Here is a 25,421-nt window from a genome sequence, read left to right on the forward strand (position 1 = left end):
TTGAGCAACCACCTATGTTCCAGGAGTCAGGGTTTGATTCCCGGTCAGGCACATCCCCAGGTTTCGGGCTCCATCCCCAGTAGGTGGAACAAAGTAGGCAGCCGACCCATGATTCTCTCTCATCAGTGATGTTTCTCTCTCTTCGGGTCCCTTCCTCTCTGAAATCAATAAATTTTTTAAATACATATATCCTATTTAAGGAAAGGGTAATATGCAAATTAACTGTCTATCCATCACAAACATGGAGGCCCCCATAGCCACAAGATGGCGAGGCCCAGTCCTCTCAGCCCCGCCGGATTCCACCAGTCCCAGGGCGACGGGTGCTGACAGTGGGCAGTGTGAGAAGCCTGGAAGAATGCTTTCTTCTTCGCCACGGGATCTGGCCCGGAGCAGCCAGGCCCTGCAGAGAGCCATGGTGCACAGATTCGTGTGCAGGGCTGCTAGTGTTATTATATGTAAAAGTCACAATAAGGCTGATGTAAAAATTCTAGGAGGCCGTCCTGGCCGGCTTGGCTCAGTGGATCGTGTATCAGCCTGCGGACTGAGGGTCCCAGGTTCGATTCTGGCCAAAGGGAACATGCCTGGATTACGGGCTGGGTCCCTGGTGGGGGGCATCAGGAGGCAGCCGATCGAAGATTCTCTCTCATCATTGATGTTTCTGTCTCTCCTTCTCCCTTCCTCTCTGAAATAAAAAAAGAAATATATTTTAATTAATTAATTAATTAATTAATTAAAATAAAATAAAATAAAAATTCTAGGATGATGCATGTGGATGAAAATGGTGGGTCGACTTTTTCGTGGAAAACCATTGGAAACCCCATGCCTTCTGCTCTGGGTTGAAAAGGTGTGAATAGACGTTTTTCTAACATCACTTCACTGTCAGGCGCGAGGTGTGAGCTGTCCACTGTGATCTGGTCCTGCCGGTTGGGAATCCCAAGTCGCTGCCCAGTGAACCCTCGAGGAGTTTCTAGGAGCTTCCATCCGTCCCAGGAACAGAAGCACAGGCCACAGTCACTGGAGAGCGCCTTGTCACCAGCAGACCCACAGCTTCAATCCCCGGGGTGACCAGCCTGGGGGCAAAGTGAGGAAGCAGAGACCTCAGGTTCCCATGGTCACAAGGACGATGGGCCTCTCAACCTCTGGGCCACAGATTCAGGCAATTTTCACTGACAACCAGTGGAGGCTGGGAGTGAATTAAATCATTCACATGAGATGGGGGAGGGTCTGAGGCAGGAGGAACCTAACAAAGCAGGAAGAAGGGTGCTTCCTGTCCTTTGAAGATCTGGGTATGAAAAAGCTCCAAACCAGCCTTTCTTCTATTTTCAGATAAATGTTTATTGGTCTCAGAGAGGAAGGGAGAGGGAGAGGGGGAGAGAGAGGAACATCAGTGATGAGAGAGAATCATGGATCGGCTGACTCTTGCACACGCCCACTGGGGATGGAGCCCGCAATCCTGACCTGTGTCCTGCATGACAAGGATTTGAACCGTGACCTCCTGGTTCATAGGTCGATGCTCAACCACTGGGACACACTGGCCGGACCACATTGGCTTTCTCAATCCGCCCCTTATTGAAGGACAACCCTGCCACTCACAGCCGTCACAGACCTCCAGCCCAGACTCCTGGCTGCTCTCAGTCTAGGGGTTAATAAAGCTTCTATAGACTTCCACGTGCTGGTTTCTCTGTGGACAGAAGATTCACATTCATTCTTATAATTTTATTTCATTTTTAATTGGGATGTAATTGACATTATATTAGTGTCAGGTGTACAACATAATGGCTCTGTGTTGGTGTACACCCAAAGCCATCTCCAGGATGCGTCTCCTTGACCTCTGCCCTCATACGTGGCTGCAAGCTTGGCTATGTCTTGTGCTGAGGACACTGAAGATCCAGTCTTCCAGCCGCTTTCACAGACACAATACCACAGCGCTCCCTGCCAGGTCCCCATGCTGCCCATCCTCCCGAGAGCCAGGGAGTCACAGCCGGAAGTTTCTGCTCCTTAACCCATGCACCCACTTAGACCACCCCCTTCATCACCCACCATGGCAACCCCCAATCTGTTATAGTTTGATCGCTGTGAATTGCCAATTCTTGTGCTTAAAATCACAAAGCAAATCTAAACCAGTCGCACTGGTTAAAAAGGAGGAAATCATAATGGGGTGCGAACAGGGCCAGTGGCCCTTCCTGCACAGTGCACAGTGCTGAGCCCAGGGCAGGGGCAGGGGGGGAGGAACTGTCACTCATCTCAGCCTCACGGGACAAGGGAGTCCAGCCCCAGGGGAGGGAACTGGGACCCCAGGTGGGGAGCGGCCTTCCCTTTCCTCAGGACCATGAGCCTGGGAAAGCGCTGCTCTGAGTGACATGGAGGCAGCGGGGAGGGAGGACTGTTCACCCCCAGGCAGGGTCCCCAGATGAACCTGGGCACAGGGTGTCATCGAGGAAATAGGCAGAAGCCACAGGTCTCAGGCTGAGCCTAGAAGGCAGCTGCTGGAAGTTCACCCCTCACTGAGGAGAGGGGTTTTTGTCTCACTTCCCCACAGGCCTGCAGCACTGTGCCACTGCTGATACTGCTGTCCCATGCCAAGCAGTAATAATCGGCCTCGTCCTCAGCCTGCAGCCCCGTGATGGTCAGGGTGGCAGAGGTGCCAGACTTGGAGCCAGAGAATCGATCAGGGACCCCTGAGGGTCGGTTGCTATTACCATAGATGACGGTATTGGGGGCCTTTCCTGGGAGTTGTTGGTGCCAGGACACATAGTAACCCCCAATGTTGGAGCTGCTTCCAGTGCAGGAGATGGTGACCCTCTGGCCCGGGGCCCCCGACACTGAGGACGGCTGAGTCAGCACAGGCTGGGCCCAGGATCCTGGAAGAGGGGGAGACACAGAGATGGTGAGTCTGGGTCTAGAGACAAGAGGAGGCAGCAGGGCCCATGTGTCTCCCCAGGCCCCTTCCCCTGTCCCTTATCCAGTCACCTGTGCAGTGAGCCAGGAGGGCGAGGAGGAGAGGGGCCCAGGCCATGGTGGAGGTCATCCCTGAGTCCTGCCTCCTGTGCCCACAGCTGAAGCAGAGCTCCCCACCTCCCTCCCTGCCCCTCTTCATAGTCTGCGGGAGGGAGGGTCCTTTAATGCAAATGAGACCCCATCTATTTGATCCCTCCCTGGGCCTGGGGCAGGGCCCTCTGCCTGAGGATGGCCATTTGTATGGGCGGGGATGAGGTGGGTGGGGCCCAGGTTTGGGGAGTCACAGCTGACAGCCCTGAGCAGATGGTCTTGCACTTTGTCAGGGGTCTGGTCCAGCTCTGATCACCCCAGATCCCTCAGGAATAAGCCCCCAGCGCCCTCTAGTGTCCAGGCCCAGACACACCATTGAGAGACATGGGGACCAGAACCCATGAGAGACCACCTCTGCCTTCCCACTACTCTGTCCACTGCCACTGCCCTAGGGCCAGGCCAGGGTTCCCCTCTTGTGGCCTCCCCATCACCTCGGGGCATCTTCAGTCTCTACTCAGCGTCCTCAGGGGGAGGCTGACCACAGCTCCCTGGGCTGGTCAGGGGTCAGGACTCAAGTGGCATCTCTTGCACCAACTCTTAGACCCGTGTCAGGGCTCAGGTCAGGGCCAGAGCAGGAACAGCCCCGTGGGTCGCGCCCTCTTCTGTGCGGAACTCGGGTTCTGTCTTGTATGGGATTCATTCCTGGTGGCTGGAGGCCTCCTTCCCGTGGATCCCAGGGGCCCTTCCCTGGGGCTGGGCAGGTGGTGGAGAGAAAGCCCTCGTGTGCTTTCCTAGTCCGTGGTTATGGGTAACTTCTATTTTCTGTCCATATTTCCTCCTCCTGACACCATCGTTCTCCATGAACTGTGGGCTGTGGTAACTCCTAGGAGTCCCACCTATGTTCCAGGAGTCAGGGTTTGATTCCCGGTCACGGCACATCCCCAGGTTTCGGGCTCCATCCCCAGTAGGGGGAACATAGGAGGCAGCCGACCCATGATTCTCTCTCATCAGTGATGTTTCTCTCTCTTCGGGTCACTTCCTCTCTGAAATCAAAAAATTTTTTAAATGCATATATCCTATTAAAGAAAAGGGTAATATGCAAATTAACTGTCACTCCATCACAAAGATGGAGGCCCCATAGCCACAAGATGGCGGGGCCCAGTACTCTCAGATCCGCCGTAGTGCACCAGTCCCAGGTCGGCGGGCGCTGAGAGTGGGCAGTGTGAGAAGCCTGGCAGAATGCTTGCTTCTTTGCCACGAGATCTGTCCCGGAGCAGCCAGGCCCCCCAGAGAGCCATGATACAAGGATTCGTGCGCAGGGCTACTAGTGTTATTATATGTAAAAGTCACAATAAGGCTGATGTAAAATTTCTAGGATGATGCATGTGGATGAAAATGGTGGGTCGAGGTGTTGGTGGAAAAGCATTGGAAACGCAATGCCTTCTGCTCTGGGTTTAAAAGGTGTGAATACACGTTTCTCTGACATCACTTCACATTTCAGGCGCGAGGTGGGAGCTGTCCACTGTGATCTGGATCTGCCGGTTGGCAATCCCGAGTCGCTGCCCAGTGAACCCCCCGAGGATTTTCTAGGAGCTTCCATTCGTCCCAGGAATAGCAGCACTGGCCACAGTCACTGGAGAGCGCCTTGTCGCCAGCAGACCCGCAGCTTCAACCCACGGGGTGACCAGCCTGGGGGCAAAGTGAGGAAGCAGAGACCCCAACTTCCAATGGTCACAAGGACGATGGGCCTCTCAACCTCTGGGCCACAGATTCAGGCAGTTTTCACTGACAACCAGTGGAGGCTGGGAGTGAATTAAATCATTCACATGAGATGCGGGAGGGTCTGAGACAGGAGGAACCTAACAAAGCAGGAAGAAGGGTGCTTCCTGTCTTTTGAAGATCTGGGTATGAAAAAGCTCCAAACCAGCCTTTCTTCTTTTTTCAGATAAATGTTTATTGGTCTCAGAGAGGAAGGGAGAGGGAGAGGGAGAGAGAGAGGAACATCAGTGATGAGAGAGAATCATTGATCGGCTGACTCTTGCACGCACACACAAACACACCCCTACTGGGAATGGAGCCTCCAACCCGGACGTGTGTCCTGCATGACAAGGAATTCAACCGTGACCTCCTGGTTCATAGGTCAATGATCAACCACTGGGACACACCGGCCGGGCCACATCGCCTTTCTCGATCCGTCCCTTATTGGGGGGACATCCCCGCCACTCACAGCCGTCACAGACCTCCAGCCCAGACTCCTGGCTGCTCTCAGTCTAGGGGTTAATAAAGCTTCTATAGACTTCCACCTGCTGGTTTCTCTGTGGACAGAAGATTCACATTCATTATTATAATTTTATTTCATTTTTAGTTGGGATGTAATTGACATTATATTAGTGTCAGGTGTACAACATAATGGCTGTGTTGGTGTACACGCAAAGCCATCTCCAGGAAGCGTCTCCTTGACCTCTGCCCTCATACGTGGCTGCAAGCTTGGCTATGTCTTGTGCTGAGGACACTGAAGATCCAGTCTTTCAGCCGCTTTCACAGACACAATACCACAGCGCTCCCTGCCGGGTCCCCATGCTGCCCATCCTCCCCAGAGCCAGGGAGTCACAGCCGGAAGTTTCTACTCCTTAACCCCTCCCCCCACTTAGACCACCCCCTTCATCACCCACCATGGCAACCCCCAATCTGTTATAGTTTGATCGCTGTGAATTGCCAATTCTTGTGCTTAAAATCACAAAGCAGCTGGTTAAAGGGGAGGAAATCATAATGGGGTGCGAACAGGGCGAGTGGCCCTTCCTGCACAGCGCACAGTGCTGAGCCCAGGGCAGGGGCAGGGTCTGGACCAGCTGTCACTCATCTCAGCCTCACAGGACAAGGGAGTCCAGCCCCAAGGGAGGGACCTGGGACCGAAGGTGGGGAGAGGCCTTCCCTTCCTTCAGGACCCTGAGCCTGGGAAAGCGCTGCTCTGAGTGACATTGAGGCCAGAGGGGAGGGAGGACCCTTCACCCCAGGAAGGGTCCCGGGATGAACCTGAGCCCAGGGTGTCATCGAGGGGATAAGCAGAAGCCACAGGTCTCAGGCTGAGCCCAGCTGGCAGCTGCTGGAGAGCTCACTCCCTCACAAACAAGAGGGGTTTTTGTCTCACTTCCCCACAGGCCTGCAGCACTGTGCCACTGCTGATACTGTTGTCATAGGACTCACAGTAATAATCGGCCTCGTCCTCAGCCTGCAGCCCCGTGATGGTCAGGGTGCCTGAGCTGCCAGACTTGGAGCCAGAGAATCGATCAGGGACCCCTGAGGGTCGGTTGCTATTAGCATAGATGACGAGTTTGGGGGCCTTTCCTGGAAGCTGCTGGTACCAGTACACATAGTTACCCCCAATGTTGGAGCTGCTTCCAGTGCAGGAGATGGTGACCCTCTGACCCGGGGCCCCCGACACTGAGGACGGCTGAGTCAGCACAGGCTGGGCCCAGGATCCTGGAAGAGGGGGAGACACAAGAGGGTGAGTCTGGGTCTAGAGACAAGAGGAGGAAGCAGGGCCCAAGTGTCTCCCCAGGCCCTTCCCCTGTCCCTTATCCAGTCACCTGTGCAGTGAGCCAGGAGGGTGAGGAGGAGAGGGGCCCAGGCCATGGTGGAGGTCATCCCTGAGTCCTGCCTCCTGTGCCCACAGCTGAAGCAGAGCTCCCCACCTCTCTCCCTTCCCCTCTTCATAGTCTGCAGGAGGGTGGGTCCTTGTATGCAAATGAGACCCCATCTCTCTGATCCCTCCCTGGGCCTGGGGCAGGGCCCTCTGCCTGAGGATGGCCATGGGTATGGGCGGGGGTGGGGCAGGATGGGGCCCAGGTTTGCGGAGTCACAGCTGACTGCCCTGAGCAGATGGTCCTGCACTTTGTCAGGGGGCTGGTCCAGCCCTGACCATCACAGATCCCTCAGGAACAACCCCTCAGCGCCCTCTAGTGTCCAGGACCAGACACACCATTGAGTCACAAGGGGACCAGAACACATGAGAGACCACCTCTGCTTTCCCACTGCTCTGTCCACTGCCCCTGCCCTGGGGCCAGGCCAGGGGTCCCCTCTCGAGGCCTCCCCATCACCTCAGGGCATCTTCAGTCTCTACTCAGCGTCCTCAGGGGGAGGCTGACCACAGTTCCCTGGGCTGGTCAGGGGTCAGGACTCAAGTGGCATCTCCTGCACCAACTCTTAGACCCGTGTCAGGGCTCAGGTCAGAGCCAGAGCAGGGACAGTCCCGTGGGGGCGCGTCCACTTCTGTGTGGGACTCGGGTTCTGTCTTGTATGGGATTCATTTCTGGTGGCTGGAGGCCTCCATCCCGTGGATCCCAGGGGCCCCGAGTAGAAAGGGGCCCTTCCCTGGGGCTGGGCAGGAGGTGGGGAGAAGCCCTCGTGTGCTTTCCTAGTCCGTGGTCATGGGTAACTTCTATTTCTGTCCATATTTCCTCCTCCTGACACCATCGTTCTCCCTGAACCGTGGGCTGTGGTCACTCCTAGGAGTCTGTCCTCAACTCACAGACGTTGGCATTTATCTGAGAGGAAAAGGGAAAACAGAGGAGGAAATTCTGGGCAGAATTTTTTAATTTCTGTGCTAGGGTTTTATTTTAAAACTTTACGTATTAGTCACCACTCACCCAACTTCAAATGCATGTATGTTATTATATGTAAAAGTCACAATAAGGCTGATTTAAAAATTCTAGGTTGATGCATGTGGATGAAAATTGTGGGTCGAGTTTTTCGTGGAAAACATTGGAAACGCAATGCCTTCTGCTCTGGGTTGAAAAGGTGTGAATAGACGTTTTTCTAACATCACATTTCAGGTTCACATTTCAGGCGCGAGGTGGGAGCCTTACGCTGTGAACTGGTCCCTGCTGTTTGGCAATCCCGAGTCGCTGCCCAGTGAACCCCCCGAGGATTTTCTAGGAGCTTCCATCCGTCCCAGGAACAGAAGCACCGGCCACAGACACTGGAGAGCGCCTTGTCACCAGCAGACCTGCAGCATCAAGCCACGGGGTGACCAGCCTGGGGGCAAAGTGAGGAAGCAGAGACCCCAGGTTCCCATGGTCACAAGGACGATGGGCCTCTCAACCTCTGGGCCACAGATTCAGGCAATTTTCACTGACAACCAGTGGAGGCTGGGAGTGAATTAAATCATTCACATGAGATGGGGGAGGGTCTGAGGCAGGAGGAACCTAACAAAGCAGGAAGAAGGGTGCTTCATGATCTTTGAAGATCTGGGTATGAAAAAGCTCCAAACCAGCCTTTCTTCTATTTTTCAGATAAATGTTTATTGGTCTCAGAGAGGAAGGGAGAGGGAGAGGAGGAGAGAGAGAAACATCAGTGATGAGAGAGAATCATGGATCGGCTGACTCTTGCACACGCCCACTGGGGATGGAGCCCGCAATCCTGACCTGTGTCCTGCATGACCAGGAATTGAACCGAGACCTCCTGGTTCATAGGTCAATGATCAACCACTGGGACACACCGGCCGGGCCACATCGCCTTTTTCAATCGGGCCCTTATTGGAGGACTTCCCCGCCACTCACAGCCGTCACAGACCTCCAGCACAGACTCCCGGCTGCTCTCAGTCTAGGGGTTAATAAAGCTTCTATAGACTTCCACCTGCTGGTTTCTCTGTGGACAGAAGATTCTCATTCATTCTTATAATTTTACTTTATTTTTAATGGACATGTAATTGACATTATATTAGTGTCAGGTGTACAACATAATGGCTCTGTATTGGTGTACACCCAAAGCCATCTCCAGGATGCGTCTCCTTGACCTCTGCCCTCATACATGGCTGCAAGCTTGGCTATGTCTTGTGCTGAGGACACTGAAGATCCAGTCTTTCAGCCGCTTTCACAGACACAATACCACAGCGCTCCCTGCCGGGTCCCCATGCTGCCCATCCTCCCCAGAGCCAGGGAGTCACAGCCGGAAGTTTCTGCTCCTGGACCCCTCCCCCGACTTGGACCACCCCCTTCATCGCCCACCATGGCACCCCCCAATCTGTTATAGTTTGATCGCTGTGAATTGCCAATTCTTGTGCTTAAAATCACAAAGCAAATCTAAACCAGTCGCGCTGGTTAAAGGGGAGGAAATCATAATGGGGTGCGAACAGGGCCAGTGGCCCTTCCTGCACAGCGCACAGTGCTGAGCCCCGGGCAGGGGCAGGGTCTGGACCAGCTGTCACTCATCTCAGCCTCACAGGACACGGGAGTCCAGCCCCAGGGGAGGGAACTGGGCCCGCAGGTGGGGAGCGGCCTTCCCTTCCTTCAGGACCCTGAGCCTGGGAAAGGGCTGCTCTGAGTGACATTGAGGCCAGAGGGGAGGGAGGACCGTTCACCCCCAGGCAGGGTCCCCGGATGAACCTGGGCACAGGGTGTCATCGAGGAAATAGGCAGAAGCCACAGGTCACAGGCTGAGGGGAGCAGGCAGCTGGTGGAGAGCTCACCCCCTTGCAGACCAGAGGGGTTTTTGTCTCACTTCCCCTCAGTCCTGTTGCACTGTGCGAGCATTGAGACTATCGTCCCATGATAAGCAATAATAATCGGCCTCGTCCTCAGCCTGCAGCCCCGTGATGGTCAGGGTGGCAGAGCTGCCAGACTTGGAGCCAGAGAATCGATCAGGGACCCCTGAGGGTCGGTTGCTAGTATCATAGATGATGCATTTGGGGGCCTTTCCTCGGAGCTGTTGGAACCAGTACACATTGTTACCCCCAATGTTGGAGCTGCTTCCAGCGCAGGAGATGGTGACCCTCTGGCCCGGGGCCCCCGACACTGAGGACGGCTGAGTCAGCACAGGCTGGGCCCAGGATCCTGGAAGAGGGGGAGACACAGAGATGGTGAGTCTGGGACTAGAGACAAGAGGAGACAGCAGGGCCCATGTGTCTCCCCAGGCCCCTTCCCCTGTCCCTTATCCAGTCACCTGTGCAGTGAGCCAGGAGGGTGAGGAGGAGAGGGGCCCAGGCCATGGTGGAGGTCATCCCTGAGTCCTGCCTCCTGTGCCCACAGCTGAAGCAGAGCTCCCCACCTCTCTCCCTTCCCCTCTTCATAGTCTGCGGGAAGGAGGGTCTTTTTATGCAAATGAGACCCCATCTATCTAATCCCTCCCTTGGCCTGGGGCAGGGCCCTCTGCCTGAGGATGGCCATTGGTATGGGCGGGGGTGGGGCGGGTGGGGCCCAGGTTTGGGGAGTCACAGCTGACTGCCCTGAGCAGATGGTCCTGCACTTTGTCAGGGGGCTGGTCCAGCCCTGATCACCACAGATCCCTCAGGAACAACCCCCCAGCGCCCTCTAGTGTCCAGGCCCAGACACACCATTGAGTGACATGGGGACCAGTACCTCTGCCTTCCCTCTGCTCTGCCCACTGCCCCTGCCCTAGGGCCAGGCCAGGGCTCCCCTCTTGTGGGCTCCCCATCACTTCGGGGCATCTTCAGTCTCTACTCAGCGTCTTCAGGGGGTGGCTGACCACAGCTCCCTGGGCTGGTCAGGGGTCAGGACTCAAGTGGCGTCTCCTGCACCAACTCTTAGACCCGTGTCAGGGCTCAGGTAGGGCCAGAGCAGGGACAGCCCCATGGAGGCGTGTCCCCTTCTGTGCGGGACTCAAGTTCTGTCTTTTATGGGATTCATTCCTGGTGGCTGGAGGCCTCCTTCCCGTGGGTCCCAGGGGCCCCGAGGAGAAAGGGACCCTTCCCTGGGGCTGGGCAGGTGGTGGGGAGAAAACCCTTGTGTGCTTTCCTAGTCAGTGGTCATGGGTAACTTCTATTTTCTGTCCATATTTCCTTCTCCTGACACCATCATTCTCCATGAACTGTGAGCTGTGGTCACTCCTAGGAGTCTGTTCTCAACTCACAGGCAGACGTTGGCATTCATCTCAGAGGAAAGGGGGACATGAGCAGAAATATGATTAAAACTTCTAATTGCTGTGACAGGGCTTTAAAACTTTATATATTAGTCACCACTCAGCCAACTTCAAATGCATGTATGGCCCGGCCGGCATGGCTCAGTGGTTGAGCATCCACCTATGAACCAGGAAGTCAGGGTTCGATTCCCGGTCAGGGCACATGCCCGGGTTCCGGCTCTATCCCCAGTGGGGGGTACACAGGAGGCAGCCGGGCCCTGATTCTCTCTCATCGTTGATGTTTTTCTCTCTCCCTCTCCCTTCCTCTGTGAAATCATGTATGGTATATGGTATTGTATATAAATGTCACCTGAATAAGACTGATTTAAAAACTCAAGGATGATGCATATTGTTGAAAATTGTCGGTAGAGTTATTGAGGGGCAAGCATTGGAAATGCAATGCCTTCTGCTCTGTGTTGAAAAAGCTTTTGTCTCACCTCCTTGTGGGTCTGGCCCACTGTGAGAGTCTTTGAGTTCAGGCAATTTTCTCTGACAACCAACAGAAGGCTGGAAGGAAATTGGTGAGAATAATTGGTATCAAATCAATTAAGATGAGAAGGGGGGTGGGTTCTGAGATTGGAGGAACCCTAACAAAGCAGGAAGAAGGATGCTTTATGTCCTTTGAAGATCTAGGTATTAAAAAAAAAAGCTCCAAACCAGCCTTTCTACTTTTTTTAAGATATATTTTTATTGATCTCAGAGAGGAACGGAGAGGGAGAGAGAGAGAGAGAAACATCAATGATGAGAGAGAATCATTGATTGGTTGCCTCCTGCACGCCCCGACTGGGGATCAAGCCGGCAACCTGGGCCTGTGCCCTGACCAGGAATTGAACCCGATTGCCTTCAGTCTGCAGGCCGACGCTCTATCCGCTGAGCCAAACCGGCCAGGGCCCAGCCTCCCTTCTCCATCTTGGCCCGCCAATCTGGAGGAGGACTGTGGACTGCACTCGGCTGCCTGCGCTCTATCCTGCCGTCATTACGGTAAAAATCTGCTGAGACAGATGCACGAGTCCGAGCCCACGGAGGTTACTCTGGACACTGACCTGGGAGGAGTAACCGAACTAGACACCTGGGGAAGCACGTGCCTTGAATGGCCTCCCGTTGAGCGCCATCTGAGCCGCGCCCGGTGAAATGCCAGCCAACAGTGTGTGCACATGGATGCAGGCTGATTACTCGGGCCCCTCGGCGGACAAGCCCCAAATCGGCTTCCTTGAAACACCGGGCGGAAATGTGTCATCGCTGGAGGGTGCCGGAGACCCCGAAATGCAATGCAGGCTGCAGGTGGTCTTCGTCGGAGTGGCCGCCAGGTGGCGTGGTTGCCAGGGAGAGGGCTGGCACGCCTCCCGGCCCTGTGATGGGTGGAGAGGACGGATCCAATCCTTCTGGGCTAGCTGGGTTATGAGTGCTCTATCTCCCCAAAGGGCTCAGAAAATTAAAATTCAAGATTACGAGGTTTATTCTACAAATTAATGTGTGTCCAGCAAAAAAAAAAAAAATTATTAAAGAAGGTAGGAAATTTGAATCACTTGGGGTGTCTATGCGCAAGCCTTCGTCTGGGATAAAGCGACTGTGGCTCCAAAGGGCGGGGGCTGTGCCTGGACCAACAGGGAAGAAGCGCTTTTGGATTTCTCGCTGAACAGAGCACCCCCCACGCAGCCAGGTTTTTGCGATTCCGCAGCCCCCTCCCCGCAGCAGGTGGCCGGAACTCCCAGGATGCCCCGAGGCCGGAACTCCCAGGATGCCTCGTGGCCGTTCCCAGGATGCCCCGCGGCCGCGCAGCCCAAGCGAAGCCTGAATGAAAGCCGTTGCCGCCTCCAGAACCTGCCCGGCCGGAGCCCGCCATGAACTTCCTGTGGTACGGCATCTCCGCCAATTGGAGCTCGGTGGACTCGGGCGTCAACAACCAAATAGACCTCCTGGTGATGTTGACCTACCTCCTGCTGGTCCTGATCGTCGCGATGTGGGTACGCCAGGGCCCAGAGGTCCCCAGAGGGCAGGGCGGGGCCTGGACACCAGGCTGGGTGTGACCCCTCGCCCACCCTCTCCCCCCCATGTCCCCACCTGAGCCTGGAGGACCCCCTCCCCCACACACACCTGTGCCTGGAGCACCCTCCCCCTCACACACACCTGTGCCTGGAGCACCCCCTCCCCCACACACACCTGTGCCTGGAGCACCCTCCCCCTCACACACACCTGTGCCTGGAGCACCCTCCCCCTCACACATACCTGTGCCTGGAGCACCCTCCCCCTCACACACACACCTGTGCCTGGAGCACCCTCCCCCTCACACACACACCTGTGCCTGGAGCACCCTCCCCCTCACACACACACCTGTGCCTGGAGCACCCTCCCCCTCACACACACCTGTGCCTGGAGCACCCTCCCCCTCACACACACACCTGTGCCTGGAGCACCTTCCCCCTCACACACACCTGTGCCTGGAGCACCCCCTCCCCCACACACACCTGTGCCTGGAGCATCCTCCCCCACACACACCTGTGCCTGGAGCACCCTCCCCCTCACACACCTGTGCCTGGAGCACCCTCCCCCTCACACATACCTGTGCCTGGAGCACCCTCCCCCTCACACACACCTGTGCCTGGAGCACCCTCCCCCTCACACACACCTGTGCCTGGAGCACCCTCTCCCCCACACACACCTGTGCCTGGAGCACCCTCTCCCACACACACACCTGTGCCTGGAGCACCCTCTCCCTCACACACACCTGTGCCTGGAGCACCCTCCCCCTCACACACACCTGTGCCTGGAGCACCTTCCCCCTCACACACACCTGTGCCTGGAGCACCCTCCCCCTCACACACACCTGTGCCTGGAGCACCTTCCCCCTCACACACACCTGTGCCTGGAGCACCCTCTCCCTCACACACACCTGTGCCTGGAGCACCCTCTCCCCCACACACCTGTGCCTGGAGCACCCTCCCCCTCACACACACCTGTGCCTGGAGCACACCCTCCCCCTCACACACACCTGTGCCTGGAGCACCCTCTCCCCACACACCTGTGCCTGGAGCACCCCCTCCCCCACACACACCTGTGCCTGGAGCACCCTCCCCCCCACACACACCTGTGCCTGGAGCACCCTCCCCTCACACACACCTGTACCTGGAGCACCCTCTCCCCCACACACACCTGTGCCTGGAGCACCCTCCCCTCACACACACCTGTACCTGGAGCACCCTCTCCCCCACACACACCTGTGCCTGGAGCACCCTCCCCCTCACACACACCTGTGCCTGGAGCACCCTCTCCCACACACACACCTGTGCCTGGAGCACCCTCTCCCTCACACACACCTGTGCCTGGAGCACCCTCCCCCTCACACACACCTGTGCCTGGAGCACCTTCCCCCTCACACACACCTGTGCCTGGAGCACCCTCCCCCTCACACACACCTGTGCCTGGAGCACCTTCCCCCTCACACACACCTGTGCCTGGAGCACCCTCTCCCTCACACACACCTGTGCCTGGAGCACCCTCTCCCCCACACACCTGTGCCTGGAGCACCCTCTCCCTCACACACACCTGTGCCTGGAGCACCCTCCCCCTCACACACACCTGTGCCTGGAGCACCCTCTCCCCCACACACACCTGTGCCTGGAGCACCCTCCCCCTCACACACACCTGTGCCTGGAGCACCCCCTCCCCCTCACACACACCTGTGCCTGGAGCACCCTCTCCCCACACACCTGTGCCTGGAGCACCCCCTCCCCCACACACACCTGTGCCTGGAGCACCCTCCCCCTCACACACACCTGTGCCTGGAGCACCCTCCCCTCACACACACCTGTACCTGGAGCACCCTCTCCCCCACACACACCTGTGCCTGGAGCACCCTCCCCTCACACACACCTGTACCTGGAGCACCCTCTCCCCCACACACACCTGTGCCTGGAGCACCCTCCCCCTCACACACACCTGTGCCTGGAGCACCCTCCCCTCACACACACCTGTACCTGGAGCACCCTCTCCCCCACACACACCTGTGCCTGGAGCACCCTCCCCCCCCCACACACCTGTACCTGGAGCACCCTTCCCCTCACACACACCTGTGCCTGGAGCACCCTCCCCCTCACACACACACCTGTGCCTGGAGCACCTTCCCCCTCACACACACCTGTGCCTGGAGCACCCTCCCCCTCACACACACCTGTACCTGGAGCACCCTTCCCCCTCCCCCACGCCTGAGGAAACTGAGGTTCAAAGAGGTTAAGTAAAACAACCAGGAAATGATGGGGTTCAGATTGGAACCTAGAGCTGCCTGATCTGGCTCAGGTGCGTAACCAAAGGTCACACACACAGGTAACGTAGCGATCTTACCTGTTCTCCGTACATGTATTCTCTGCTAGTGCAAGGTGCTCTTAGTGAGGTGGAGACCATGTCTCTCTTAATGCCGTTCACTCACTAAGGTTTAGCATGGAAGCACTCAAAAAAGTGTCCTTGCCCGGCTGTGTGGCTCAGTGGTTGAGCATTGACCTATGAACCGGGAGGTCACAGTTCAATTCCCGGTCACGGCTGGATCCCCAGCGTGGGGTGTGCAAGAGTCAGCCGATCCATGATTCTCTCTCATCATTGATGTTTCTCTCTCTCTCCCTTCCTCTCTGAAATCAATAAAAATAAATTCGAAAAACAAAGTCGATCATTGGCCATTCTTTTGAGGCTTACAATGAGCCATTATGCTGCTAGTGGACAGACAGAGTGATGGAGACATGGTTTCCATCCAATTAAGAGAATTTTGTACCAGCAGAGAGAATGCAGGCCCTTTATTCCAAATGTAAAAAAAAAAAAAAAAGGCGTCGAGGTGTTTTACAGATCATTTAAACGAACACCTTTTTAAAAATCGGCTTCCCGGGTGAGAAACACCCTTCTCGGTGGCCTAGGCAGGGGGCTCTGAGGAGCACTTGTTCGGGGATCTTTCCCCAGTTTCTGTTACTGAGTTAAGAAGCCCCCACCCGGCTCGCTTCCTGGCCCCGGGCAGAGGACTCGTCAGCCGTCTGGTCAGTTCCAAAGGAAGCCTGCGGCACCTTCTGCTTTTATTGGAGCCATCGAAGGGGCCGCTTACCCAGACGCTTTGATCTTGCGCTTCCTCATCACCCTTCCTTCGGCTCTTTTTCTAAGGCATCTGTTGTCTTTAACTACGGAAGCGTAGCACGCTTATTGCCAGAAGTGAAAAGATGTGAACACATCTAGAGAATGAGTTACTCTCCTTCTCCACCCCTCCCGTCTCTCTGGGGTAACCACGGGCCAGGTGCCCTTCCTCCCCTTTCTCGGGGCTTAGGCAAACCAAGAAGCATGTAATAGCGTTTCTGTGTTTTTACAAAAAAGTGTGACCCTATTAGACACATTATTCTGCAGCTTGTTGTCACCTGCTGTGTGGTGGATAGAGTCCTGCAGGTCAACAGTAGAGCTCTCGCTCATGGTTTCAAACCACATCATAGTCACACAAAGGTGTGGACTGCTCAGTTTTTCTCTGCTGATTGACCCTAGGTTATTGCCAGGAGGGTTTTCCTTTTCTTCCTCTTCTCCTTCTCTATGTGTCGGTGCTTTTAATCTGTGCAGCACGGACTCGGAACGTGGAAGTGCTGGGTCAGAAGAGTACGTTCACTTGAAATTTGGGTCTACGTTGTTAAGTGGCGATCCACAAAACCTGTGAAGATTCACACTCCCAGGCAGCGTGTGGGCAGGCCGTTCCCCGGGCCCTCGCCAGCCGCTCTCATCCCTGCTTAGCTGTTTATTTCCTTCCTGCCCGTCTGACGGGTGATTAGTGGTATCTCCCCACAGCTCTGATTTGGGTGTGCAAGACTCCTCATGAGGTTGAGCACCTTCCATTGCTTCTCCTCTTCTGGGAATAGCCACTTTATTTCGCCCATTTTTGAACTGGGTTGTTTACCTGTTTTTATAAACTCATCTGTCATTTCAGTTGCTAAGGTGTTTTTTGTTGTTGTTGTTGTTTTTTTTTCAAATTATTACTTGTCTAAACCAGTTTCTCAACCTCAGCACTATACTTCTTCGTTGTGGGGGTCTGTCCTGTGTGTTATACAATGCCTAGACGTGCCCCTGACCCCTACCCATTCACAACCAGAAAGGTCTCTAGACATGGCCACATGTCCCCTCGAGGGATGGGACAGAAATCACCCTGGCTGAGAGCCACTGGTCCGGACTGTATTCATGGTGTCTTTTTGTCATTTGAACTTTTCGTCACTTAGAAGAACTCGCCTCTCTCTCTTTTCCTTTACATGTTCTGGATTTCCTGGCTGGCTTAGGGAAGTTTCCAAGTTTGTACAAATATTCTCTCCAGGACTCTGAAACCGTGCCACTAGTCAGCTATTTGGAACAAAAATAAAGCAATATTATTTCTACAAGAATGTAGAGCTATGGACACCCCCTGCAATGTCAGGGCTGGAAGAGACTATAGTCTCCAGCGAGGCCGCCATGAGCCCTCCCCTAACTCGGGGGGTACGGCCTTCTATTCCTAAAAAGAAAGAAGGGGAGACTGGGGTTGGTGTCTCACTGAGGAGATTGACCCGATAAGAGACCGTGTCTTTGAAGCAGTTTGGTTCTTGTGCCCCATTGCTCTCTGTTGTTTAAGGCTATACTGACAAGCAGTCGTGGGAACGTAGAAGACTTCTTCCTGGCTGGCCGAAGCCTGGCGTGGTGGCTGGTGAGTGTGGCATCCACTTTGGGGGCTACATGTTAACTTGCTTATTATCTTATTTTTATATATATATATATTTTAAAAAATATATATTTTATTGATTTTTTTTACAGAGAGGAAGGAAGAGGGATAGATAGTCAGAAACATCGATGAGTGAGAAACAACGATCAGCTGCCTCTTGCACACCTCCTACTGGGGATGTGCCCGCAACCAAGTTACATGCCCTTGACCGGAATCGAACCTGGGACCTTTCAGTCCGCAGGCTGACGCTCTATCCACTGAGCCAAACCGGTTTTGGCTATTATCTTATTTTTAAATATATTTTATTGATTTCAGAGAGGAAGGGAGCGGGAGAGAGAAAGAAAGACATCAGTGACGAGAGAGAATCATGGATCAGCTGCCTCCCGCAGGCCCCACACTGGGGATGGAGCCCACAATCTGAGCATGTGCCCTGACCGGGAATCGAACCGTGACCTCCTGGTTCCTAGGTTGATGCTCAATCACGGAGCCGCGCCGGCCGGGCTGCTTGCTTATTATTTTAATTTAGATGTCTTATACTCAGAATATTTTGAAACTTTTCAACGAGGAAAGCCATTTCATTGGTGGTTCCTTTAACTCCTAAGTAGTTTGTTACCTAAATGTTCCAAGTTAACTCTGTTTTCGTTTAACAACCACTTACTAGGTTACGGGGACACACTTGGGACTCTCTGCACTTACTTGCATGTCTGTTTCCTTCTGCCAGGTGAGGGAGCTCTGTCCTGATGAAACTAGTCTGTACGGAAATAGCCCTGCCCTCCGGCAGCGCACAATCTAGAATGGGAATTAGGCTGTCATCCAGTGCCTTACGGTACTGGGAGCCAGTTACAGCTTGAGTCAGACCATCTCACTTTTATGCTTAGAACCTTCTGGGGGCCCCCTGACCCCCAGAATGAAAGCCCAGCTGCTGCTAACGGCCTGTGTTAGCCACAGGTTGTCTACCCTCCTTCCCTCGCCTCTCAGGACCCCTGGCCCCAGTTCTAGCCAGTGTCCTTGAACACAGGGTTTATCCTGCCTTTGCCCCTGCTGCTTCTCCCCCTGGAGGCTTCTCCCCCCGGAGGCTTCTCCCCCCGGAGGCTTCTCCCCCCGGAGGCTTCTCCCCCCCCCAGCCTTCTCCCCCCCCCAGGCTTCTCCCCCCAGAGGCTTCTCCCCCTGGAGGCTTCTCCCCTCCCCAGGCTTCTCCCCCTGGAGGCTTCTCCCCCCGGAGGCTTCTCCCCCCGGAGGCTTCTCCCCCCAGAGGCTTCTCCCCCCCCCAGGCTTCTCCCCCCAGAGGCTTCTCCCCCCCCCAGGCTTCTCCCCCCAGAGGCTTCTCCCCCCCCCAGGCTTCTCCCCCCAGAGGCTTCTCCCCCCCCCCGGGCTTCTCCCCCCAGAGGCTTCTCCCCCCCCCAGGCTTCTCCCCCCAGAGGCTTCTCCCCCCCCCAGGCTTCTCCCCCCAGAGGCTTCTCCCCCCCCAGGCTTCTCCCCCCAGAGGCTTCTCCCCCCCCCCAGGCTTCTCCCCCCAGAGGCTTCTCCCCCCCCCAGGCTTCTCCCCCCAGAGGCTTCTCCCCCCCCAGGCTTCTCCCCCCAGAGGCTTCTCCCCCCGGAGGCTTCTCCCCCTGGAGGCTTCTCCCCACCCCCCAGGCTTCTCCCCACCTCTCTCCTGGCTTGCTTCCTCGCCTCTTCTGGTATCCCTCAGATCTCCTCTCAGTCTATCCCGGCCACCCAATTGCTGCTTCTTATGCTAGAAAATAACCCCCTAATTTATTTTGTTTATTCTCTTCTTCCCAAAAGAATGTTGTCTTCATGAGGGCAGGGCTTTTTTCTGTTTGACACACCAATGTGCCGCTAGAACAGTGCCTGGCACCCGGATGGCAATGGACATTTGTAATAATCATTGAATTAATGAATGGTGACCTTTTGTTTTTAACCCTCACCCGAGGAGAGGGGAGAGAGGGACATATTGACTGGCTGCCTCCCACATGCACTCCAACCGGGGGTGGGAATTGAACCTGAGACCCTTCGGTCCAGGGGCTGATGCCCTAACCACTGGCCAGGGCAATGAATGGTGACTTTTTAACCTACCTTTCATTATTAATGTAGTAATATCTTCCTAGGTCTATATAAACATAGGTAAGTAGATACAGATATTTTATACAGGGTGGGACAAAAATAGGTTTACGGTTGTGAGCACATGAAACACAGTTTATTATTGTATTATTATTTACTAGAGGCCCGATGCACAAAATCGTGCAAGGGTCAGCCCTCACAGCCCTGGCTTCATCCGGAAGGTTGTCTGGACGGTTGTCCGGACAGTCATTCTGCTGTTCGGTCTAATTAGCATATTAGCTCTTTATTATATAGGATTAACGAGAGGCCCGGTGCACAGATTCATGCACCCGTGGGGTCCCTTGGCCTGGCCTGCAAAGATGGGACTGAAACTGGCTTTCCAGCATCCCCCGAGGGGTCCCGGAGTGTGAGAGGGCGGTTCTTAGGTGACGCACCCCAGAATCAGGCTCCCTCCTCTCTGGTTTCGAGTGCATCATCCAAGAACCACAACTGCCAAGTCACCACAGATCAGCAGCTCCTGTGTTGAGCATCTGCCCCCTGGTGGTCAGTGCACATCATAGCAATCAGTCGATGGTTGTTTACACTTTTATATATATAGATAGATTATTGTATTATTTTTCATATATACACCTGTAAACCTACTTTTGCCCTACCTTGTATTTATATGCAATTGCATAGTATTATATGAACATTCTTCCTTTTATTTACCATATTATTGGGCAATTTCGGCAGTATATAATTCTTCAGTACTGTGACAACCGTAATGAATATTCCTTATAGTAAAAATGCCTATCATCACTTGAGTATTTATTATGTGCCTCTTTTAAGATTATGTGGCCTCATATTTGTTATTGCTAAGATGTTGATGCCTGTACATTCTCAACTATGTCTGAGTGCGTTTTATTTTTCATAGTTATAACAACAGACTTCTTTGTCCTGTTCAATGCTTTTGGCGTTATATGCTCTTTTATTTTAAGATTGTTAAAAACAGTGCTGTTTTTATTTGCTTGCTTGTTTGTTTTTACTAAAAGGCTTTGTTATTTTAACCTCTCTTGATAAATTTGGTTTTGAATGTGTCTCATATCAATAGCATAATAGTTGGATTTTTGTTTTAACAGAGTGGCTGTCTCCACTCTGTTAAAAAGCGATTTTTGGTTTAGAAGAGATTTTGTTCATTTTCAATGCCACTGGGATTTTTTTCACTTTGAAAATAACAGCTGCTGGTTGTAAAAAAAAAGTTACAGTCCCATTGTAGACCTTGAAATTTTCTCCCCTATCCGTCTCCACACCCATAATTCCAGTCCCCAGAAGTATTTTGTCTTACATATTTTTTTACCAGAATCTCTCCCATGCATATATAAACATATATGTGCACAGCGTAATGTACACACGTAATATTTTAATGAGATTATAACATTGTTTAACTTATTTCTATGAAGTACTAGAGCGCCTCCATTTTTATTTAGGCTGCGTTGTATTTCAGTGTTTTCATGTATTTTAACTAGTTCCATGTAATCAGTGAGATGGTTACTATTTTAAAATTACCTCTAAACAATGATGGATTACACTCCTGCTGACGTGTCTGCCTTCGTGAATTGCAGGTAAGTCTGTGGAGCATGGGAGGGCGGCAACAGAACGGCTGTCCAACCTTTTTCACTGTCGCCCTCTTCGCTTGCCTTCTGACTTGTGGTTAGGGTTTGTCTAGAAGAGACACGAATGGGAATTACGCCCAGGAAGTAACCCCTTTTGAAAAAAATTGTAAAATTCAGTTTGAGTTTACATTTGTGAAATCAGCTCCTGGACATGGACTGAAAGCTTTGATGTGGAATTGTCTTCTGGTTACCAGATTGGTGCTTCTCTGTACGCCTCAAACATTGGCCCTGCCCACTTCATGGGCCTGGCTGGCACGGGAGCGGCCTCGGGGATCGCCGTGGGGGCCTTCGAGTGGACTGTAAGTGATAGGTGTGTAGTGACTAGCCTGCATCGTTATCTTTGTCCAAAGAAAGCTCATAAACATCAAAACTTGCTTCCAACTTTGAGTAAATATTGACTGCTTCTTGAGAAGGCATGGGAGGAAGGCACCAAGTCTTTAGTTTCTCCAAAAAACCATGCTAGTTTCTTCTCTTCTTGGTAAATTAATGAAGAGACAGAGAATATTTGTCTTCCAGGGACTGTAGGAATACAGTAAACAACTGTTTTAGGGAACTAGTCATGGAGAGAAAAGGTTGTATTAACATTTAGATATATGTATATGTATCTGTATATAAATATGTATGCATATATCTGTGTGAGTCACATCTTTCTTCTCACGGACAACAAAAATAAAGAATACTTCTAGCCCTAGCTGGTGTGGCTCACTGGATAGAGCGTTGGCCTGCCGACTGAAAGTCCCGGGTTTGATTCCAGTCAAGGGCACGTGCCCAGGTTGCGGGCTCGATCCCCCGTAGGGGGCGTGCAGGAAGCAGCCAATCAATGATTTTCTCTCATCATTGATGTTTCTCTCTCTCCCTCTCCCTTCCTCTCTGAAATCAATAAAAAAAATATATATTTTAAAAAGATTTTAAAAAAGAATACTTCTAGCAGAGTGAATTCCAATCGTAGTAAGAAACGCTGAACTTCACAAGCATTTCCTCTCCAAATGTGCTAGCATCTCCCTCATACATCCCGTTCTTTGTAAAGAAAGCCAGACCCGGTTTGGTACTCAATCTCAATAACTCGTGTGCAGTTTGGGTAGTTTCTCTCCCATTTCTCTGAGTGGTTTCTGGCTTTTCTTTCTTCTCTAACCATATATCTCATTGTAAGTCACCTTCATTTCTATCTGGAAGTAGGTGAACAATGAATACTAATAAATACCTTGAAAATTGGCTCAGGGAGCCCCCTACAATTAAGAATGCACCCTTTTACAGGCAAACATCAAGTGCCTATCAGTTCAGCTCACTGGACGGGAGGGTTCCGCGTGGCTGTTACTCTTAAGGTCCCTGGCAGTAACACCTTAGTCAGGCTCAGAACAGGTGGGGGGTGAGCTTGCGTCTTGCTTGGGAGCGGGCCTGTGTGGGACCCTGACGTTGTTCTTTTTTGTTTCAGTCTCCATTTCTGCTCTTTGCTCTTGGCTGGATATTTTCTCCTATTTACATTAAGGCTGGGGTGAGTGTCACTTATCAGTTACTCTATTTTCTACAATATTTTTCTTACAGGGGTGGACAGAGGCCTTGACTGCAAGCCCCAGGGGCTTTGTGGGGGTTTGGAAATGCTTTGTACCTTGAGTGTGGTGGTGATTACACAATTGTATACATTTTCCCAAACTCATAAAACTTTACATAACATTGGGAGAATTTTACTGAGTGTAAATTATATCTCATAAAACTGTTAAACTTAAAAATATTTGTGGAGCCCCTGGCCAGTGTGGCTCAGGGGGTTGGAGCATCGTACCGTACACCGGAAGGTTGCTGGTTCAATTCCCGGTCAGGGCACTAGGTCCCGGGTTCAGTCCCTGGCCAGGGCATGTATGTATGTATATGTATTTGTGGAGAGGGCTTTAAAAACGTAACAGGCTCATTTGCCGTGCTAACACTTGCAGTTGTGAAGCCACAATCCCAGGAAAATTATCTCCGATTGTGGCTGTTATTTTTGAGATGAGGCCTTTCAAGAAGTAATCAAGTTAAACCAAGGTCATTGGGGTGGGCCCTGATCCGGCATGAACTCACGAGAAGAGGAAATGTGGACACAGACATGTACAGAGAGAGGACCCCTCAACAAGCCAAGGAGGGAGGCCAGAACCGGTCCCTCCCTCAGCGGGAGCCAAGCCTGCTGACACCGGGACTTGCAGCCCCAGGACCGTGAGGGTGCGCTGAGGCCGTCTGTCGTAACCGATGCAGACGGTGGGACATCTGAGGACCTGCCCGCGAAGTGAGCTCTGGGTGGCAGGAGAGGATGGAAAGCACGTGAGCGGCCAGAGTAAGAGACTTGGTGTTGAGGAGGTGCAGCCGTGGGAAGCCCCCGGGCGGACGTCTTCCAGCCGGTGGGGTTGCAGTTAGACTGGGTGAGGTGGGAGGACCAGCACATGAGGACATTCGGACAGAAGGTGAGACAGTCCTCACGTGACAATTACTCACCTGCATGAGCCAGGCGCTGCGCTCAGGTCCAGGAATCTAATGACCGCAGAGCTCTCTCCCTGCCCACGATGCACGCAGCCTGACGCCTGGGAGCAGAAGTGAACAGGATTGCCTGGGGCGCCAGCACCCCCGCGAGCATCGCTGACACGGAGTCACACTCTTCTCTCTCACGCACCTGTTAGATTTGTAGTATGTGATGCAGCAGTTAGTTGTGCTCTATGGCTATTTCATAAAAGTGCTTTGTCATCATTAAACATCTTGAATGAACTGGATTTCCTTCTGCTCTCCGAGTATTGCACTCGAAGCAGATTCCAAGCTTCTATATATTTTATTGATTGATTTCAGAAAGGAAGGGAGAGGGGGAGAGAGAGAGAAGCATCCACGATGAGAGAGAATCATCCATCGGCTGCCTCCTGCACACCCCACAGCAGGGATTGAGCCTGCAACCCGGGCTTGTGCCCTGACCAGGAATCGAACCGCGACCTCCCGGTTCCTAGGCTAACGCTCAGTCACTGAGCCCCGCCAGCCGGCCTGGATTCCAAACTTCCTGAAGGCAGCAGCGGTAGCGCCTGCCCTGTTTACTTCTCTCATCCTCGCAGCTGCTGTGCAGTACACAGCCAGAGCCGGGACCTGCATCTTGTCTTCCTGGGCCACTCCCACCCTGGCTGCTCCTCGTGACCACCAGCACGTGGTGAGCTCGGCCGTCCGGTGAGCCTGCAGTGTGTCTGACGGTGACTTCTCTTGTTGCTCGTGGCAGGTGGTGACGATGCCAGAATATCTGAGGAAGCGGTTTGGTGGCTACCGGATCCAGTTCCTCCTCGCTATTCTGTACTTATTCCTCTACCTCTTCCATAAGATCTCAGTAAGTTGTGGAAAAGCCAGCCCAAGAAAGAAAATAAATATCAGTACCCAGGACTGTGCTATATTTGTCCCAGCGGTTCACTCTGGGGCCCCATAAGTTACTTCCTGGCCTCTGCTGTTAAAGCTAGAGCAGAGGAAGAATCTATATATATATAAAAGGCTAATCTGCAAAGTGTCCCCTCGGGAGTTGGACCGGGAGACTGGGAGTTCAATCACTCGCTATGACATGCGCTGACCACCAGGGGGCGACGCAGGACATGGCGTGGGACCAGCAGCTGTGGCGGGGCACTGAGGGAGTGAGGGAAGGAGGAGGCAGGCGGGGAGGCAGGGAGGCGGGGAACCTGATCGGCCCTGATCACCAGCCAGGCCTAGGGACCCTATGTGTGCATGAATTTCGTGCCCCGGGCCTCTGGTAGCTTAATAACAGTTTGCAAAAGATAAAAGGCGGCGGCGGCGGCGTCTTGCCTCCCGAGCCTAGGTTACAGGACCCTCCTCTGTATCCCCAGAGAACCTGGGGCTTCCTGTGTCATGTCATTAGGTGATGTCACTCCCCTGCTACAGCCACCCAGGGGTTGCCACCACCCTTTGTTGTGACGGGCAAGGGCTGGGCTGTTCCAGCGCCTGCCCCTCTGGCCTGTGCTCTGCTGTGGCCAGCGGGCTGTAGCCACCCTGCCTGCCTGCCTGTTTCTCACAGCCAGAAAGCTCTCTCCCCCTGAGGCCTGCCACCTGCTCTTACGTGTCCAGAATGTCTTTCCCATGTCCTTCTGCGAGCTCCTTGGAAAGGCCTCCAT

General features: G+C 53.5%; 1 protein-coding gene and 2 gene segments (V, D, J or C); 1 reads left to right on the forward strand and 2 right to left on the reverse strand.

Moving 5' to 3' along the window:
* Nucleotides 1-2,472: 2,472 nt before the first annotated feature.
* On the reverse strand, nucleotides 2,473-3,016 carry LOC308238240 (immunoglobulin lambda variable 1-40-like). The segment is given in 2 exons: nucleotides 2,971-3,016; nucleotides 2,473-2,861 (listed from the first exon to the last, which is right to left on the reverse strand).
* A 3,084-nt stretch (nucleotides 3,017-6,100) lies between these two features.
* LOC308238241 (immunoglobulin lambda variable 1-40-like) lies at nucleotides 6,101-6,621 on the reverse strand. The segment is given in 2 exons: nucleotides 6,576-6,621; nucleotides 6,101-6,468 (listed from the first exon to the last, which is right to left on the reverse strand).
* Nucleotides 6,622-12,664: 6,043 nt separating this feature from the next.
* Nucleotides 12,665-25,421, forward strand: part of LOC308238110 (sodium/glucose cotransporter 1-like) — a 30,200-nt gene continuing 17,443 nt past the window's right edge. The window contains exons 1-5 of the mRNA XM_080649710.1: nucleotides 12,665-12,866; nucleotides 17,510-17,581; nucleotides 21,504-21,608; nucleotides 22,742-22,801; nucleotides 24,527-24,631. Of these exons, the coding sequence (XP_080505836.1) occupies nucleotides 12,744-12,866; nucleotides 17,510-17,581; nucleotides 21,504-21,608; nucleotides 22,742-22,801; nucleotides 24,527-24,631 (465 nt within the window). The 5' untranslated portion in view covers nucleotides 12,665-12,743. The remainder of the gene's footprint in view (nucleotides 12,867-17,509; nucleotides 17,582-21,503; nucleotides 21,609-22,741; nucleotides 22,802-24,526; nucleotides 24,632-25,421) is intronic.

Source organism: Plecotus auritus (assembly GCF_963455305.1).
Source record: "Plecotus auritus genome assembly, chromosome: 13".
NCBI lineage: Eukaryota > Metazoa > Chordata > Mammalia > Chiroptera > Vespertilionidae > Plecotus > Plecotus auritus.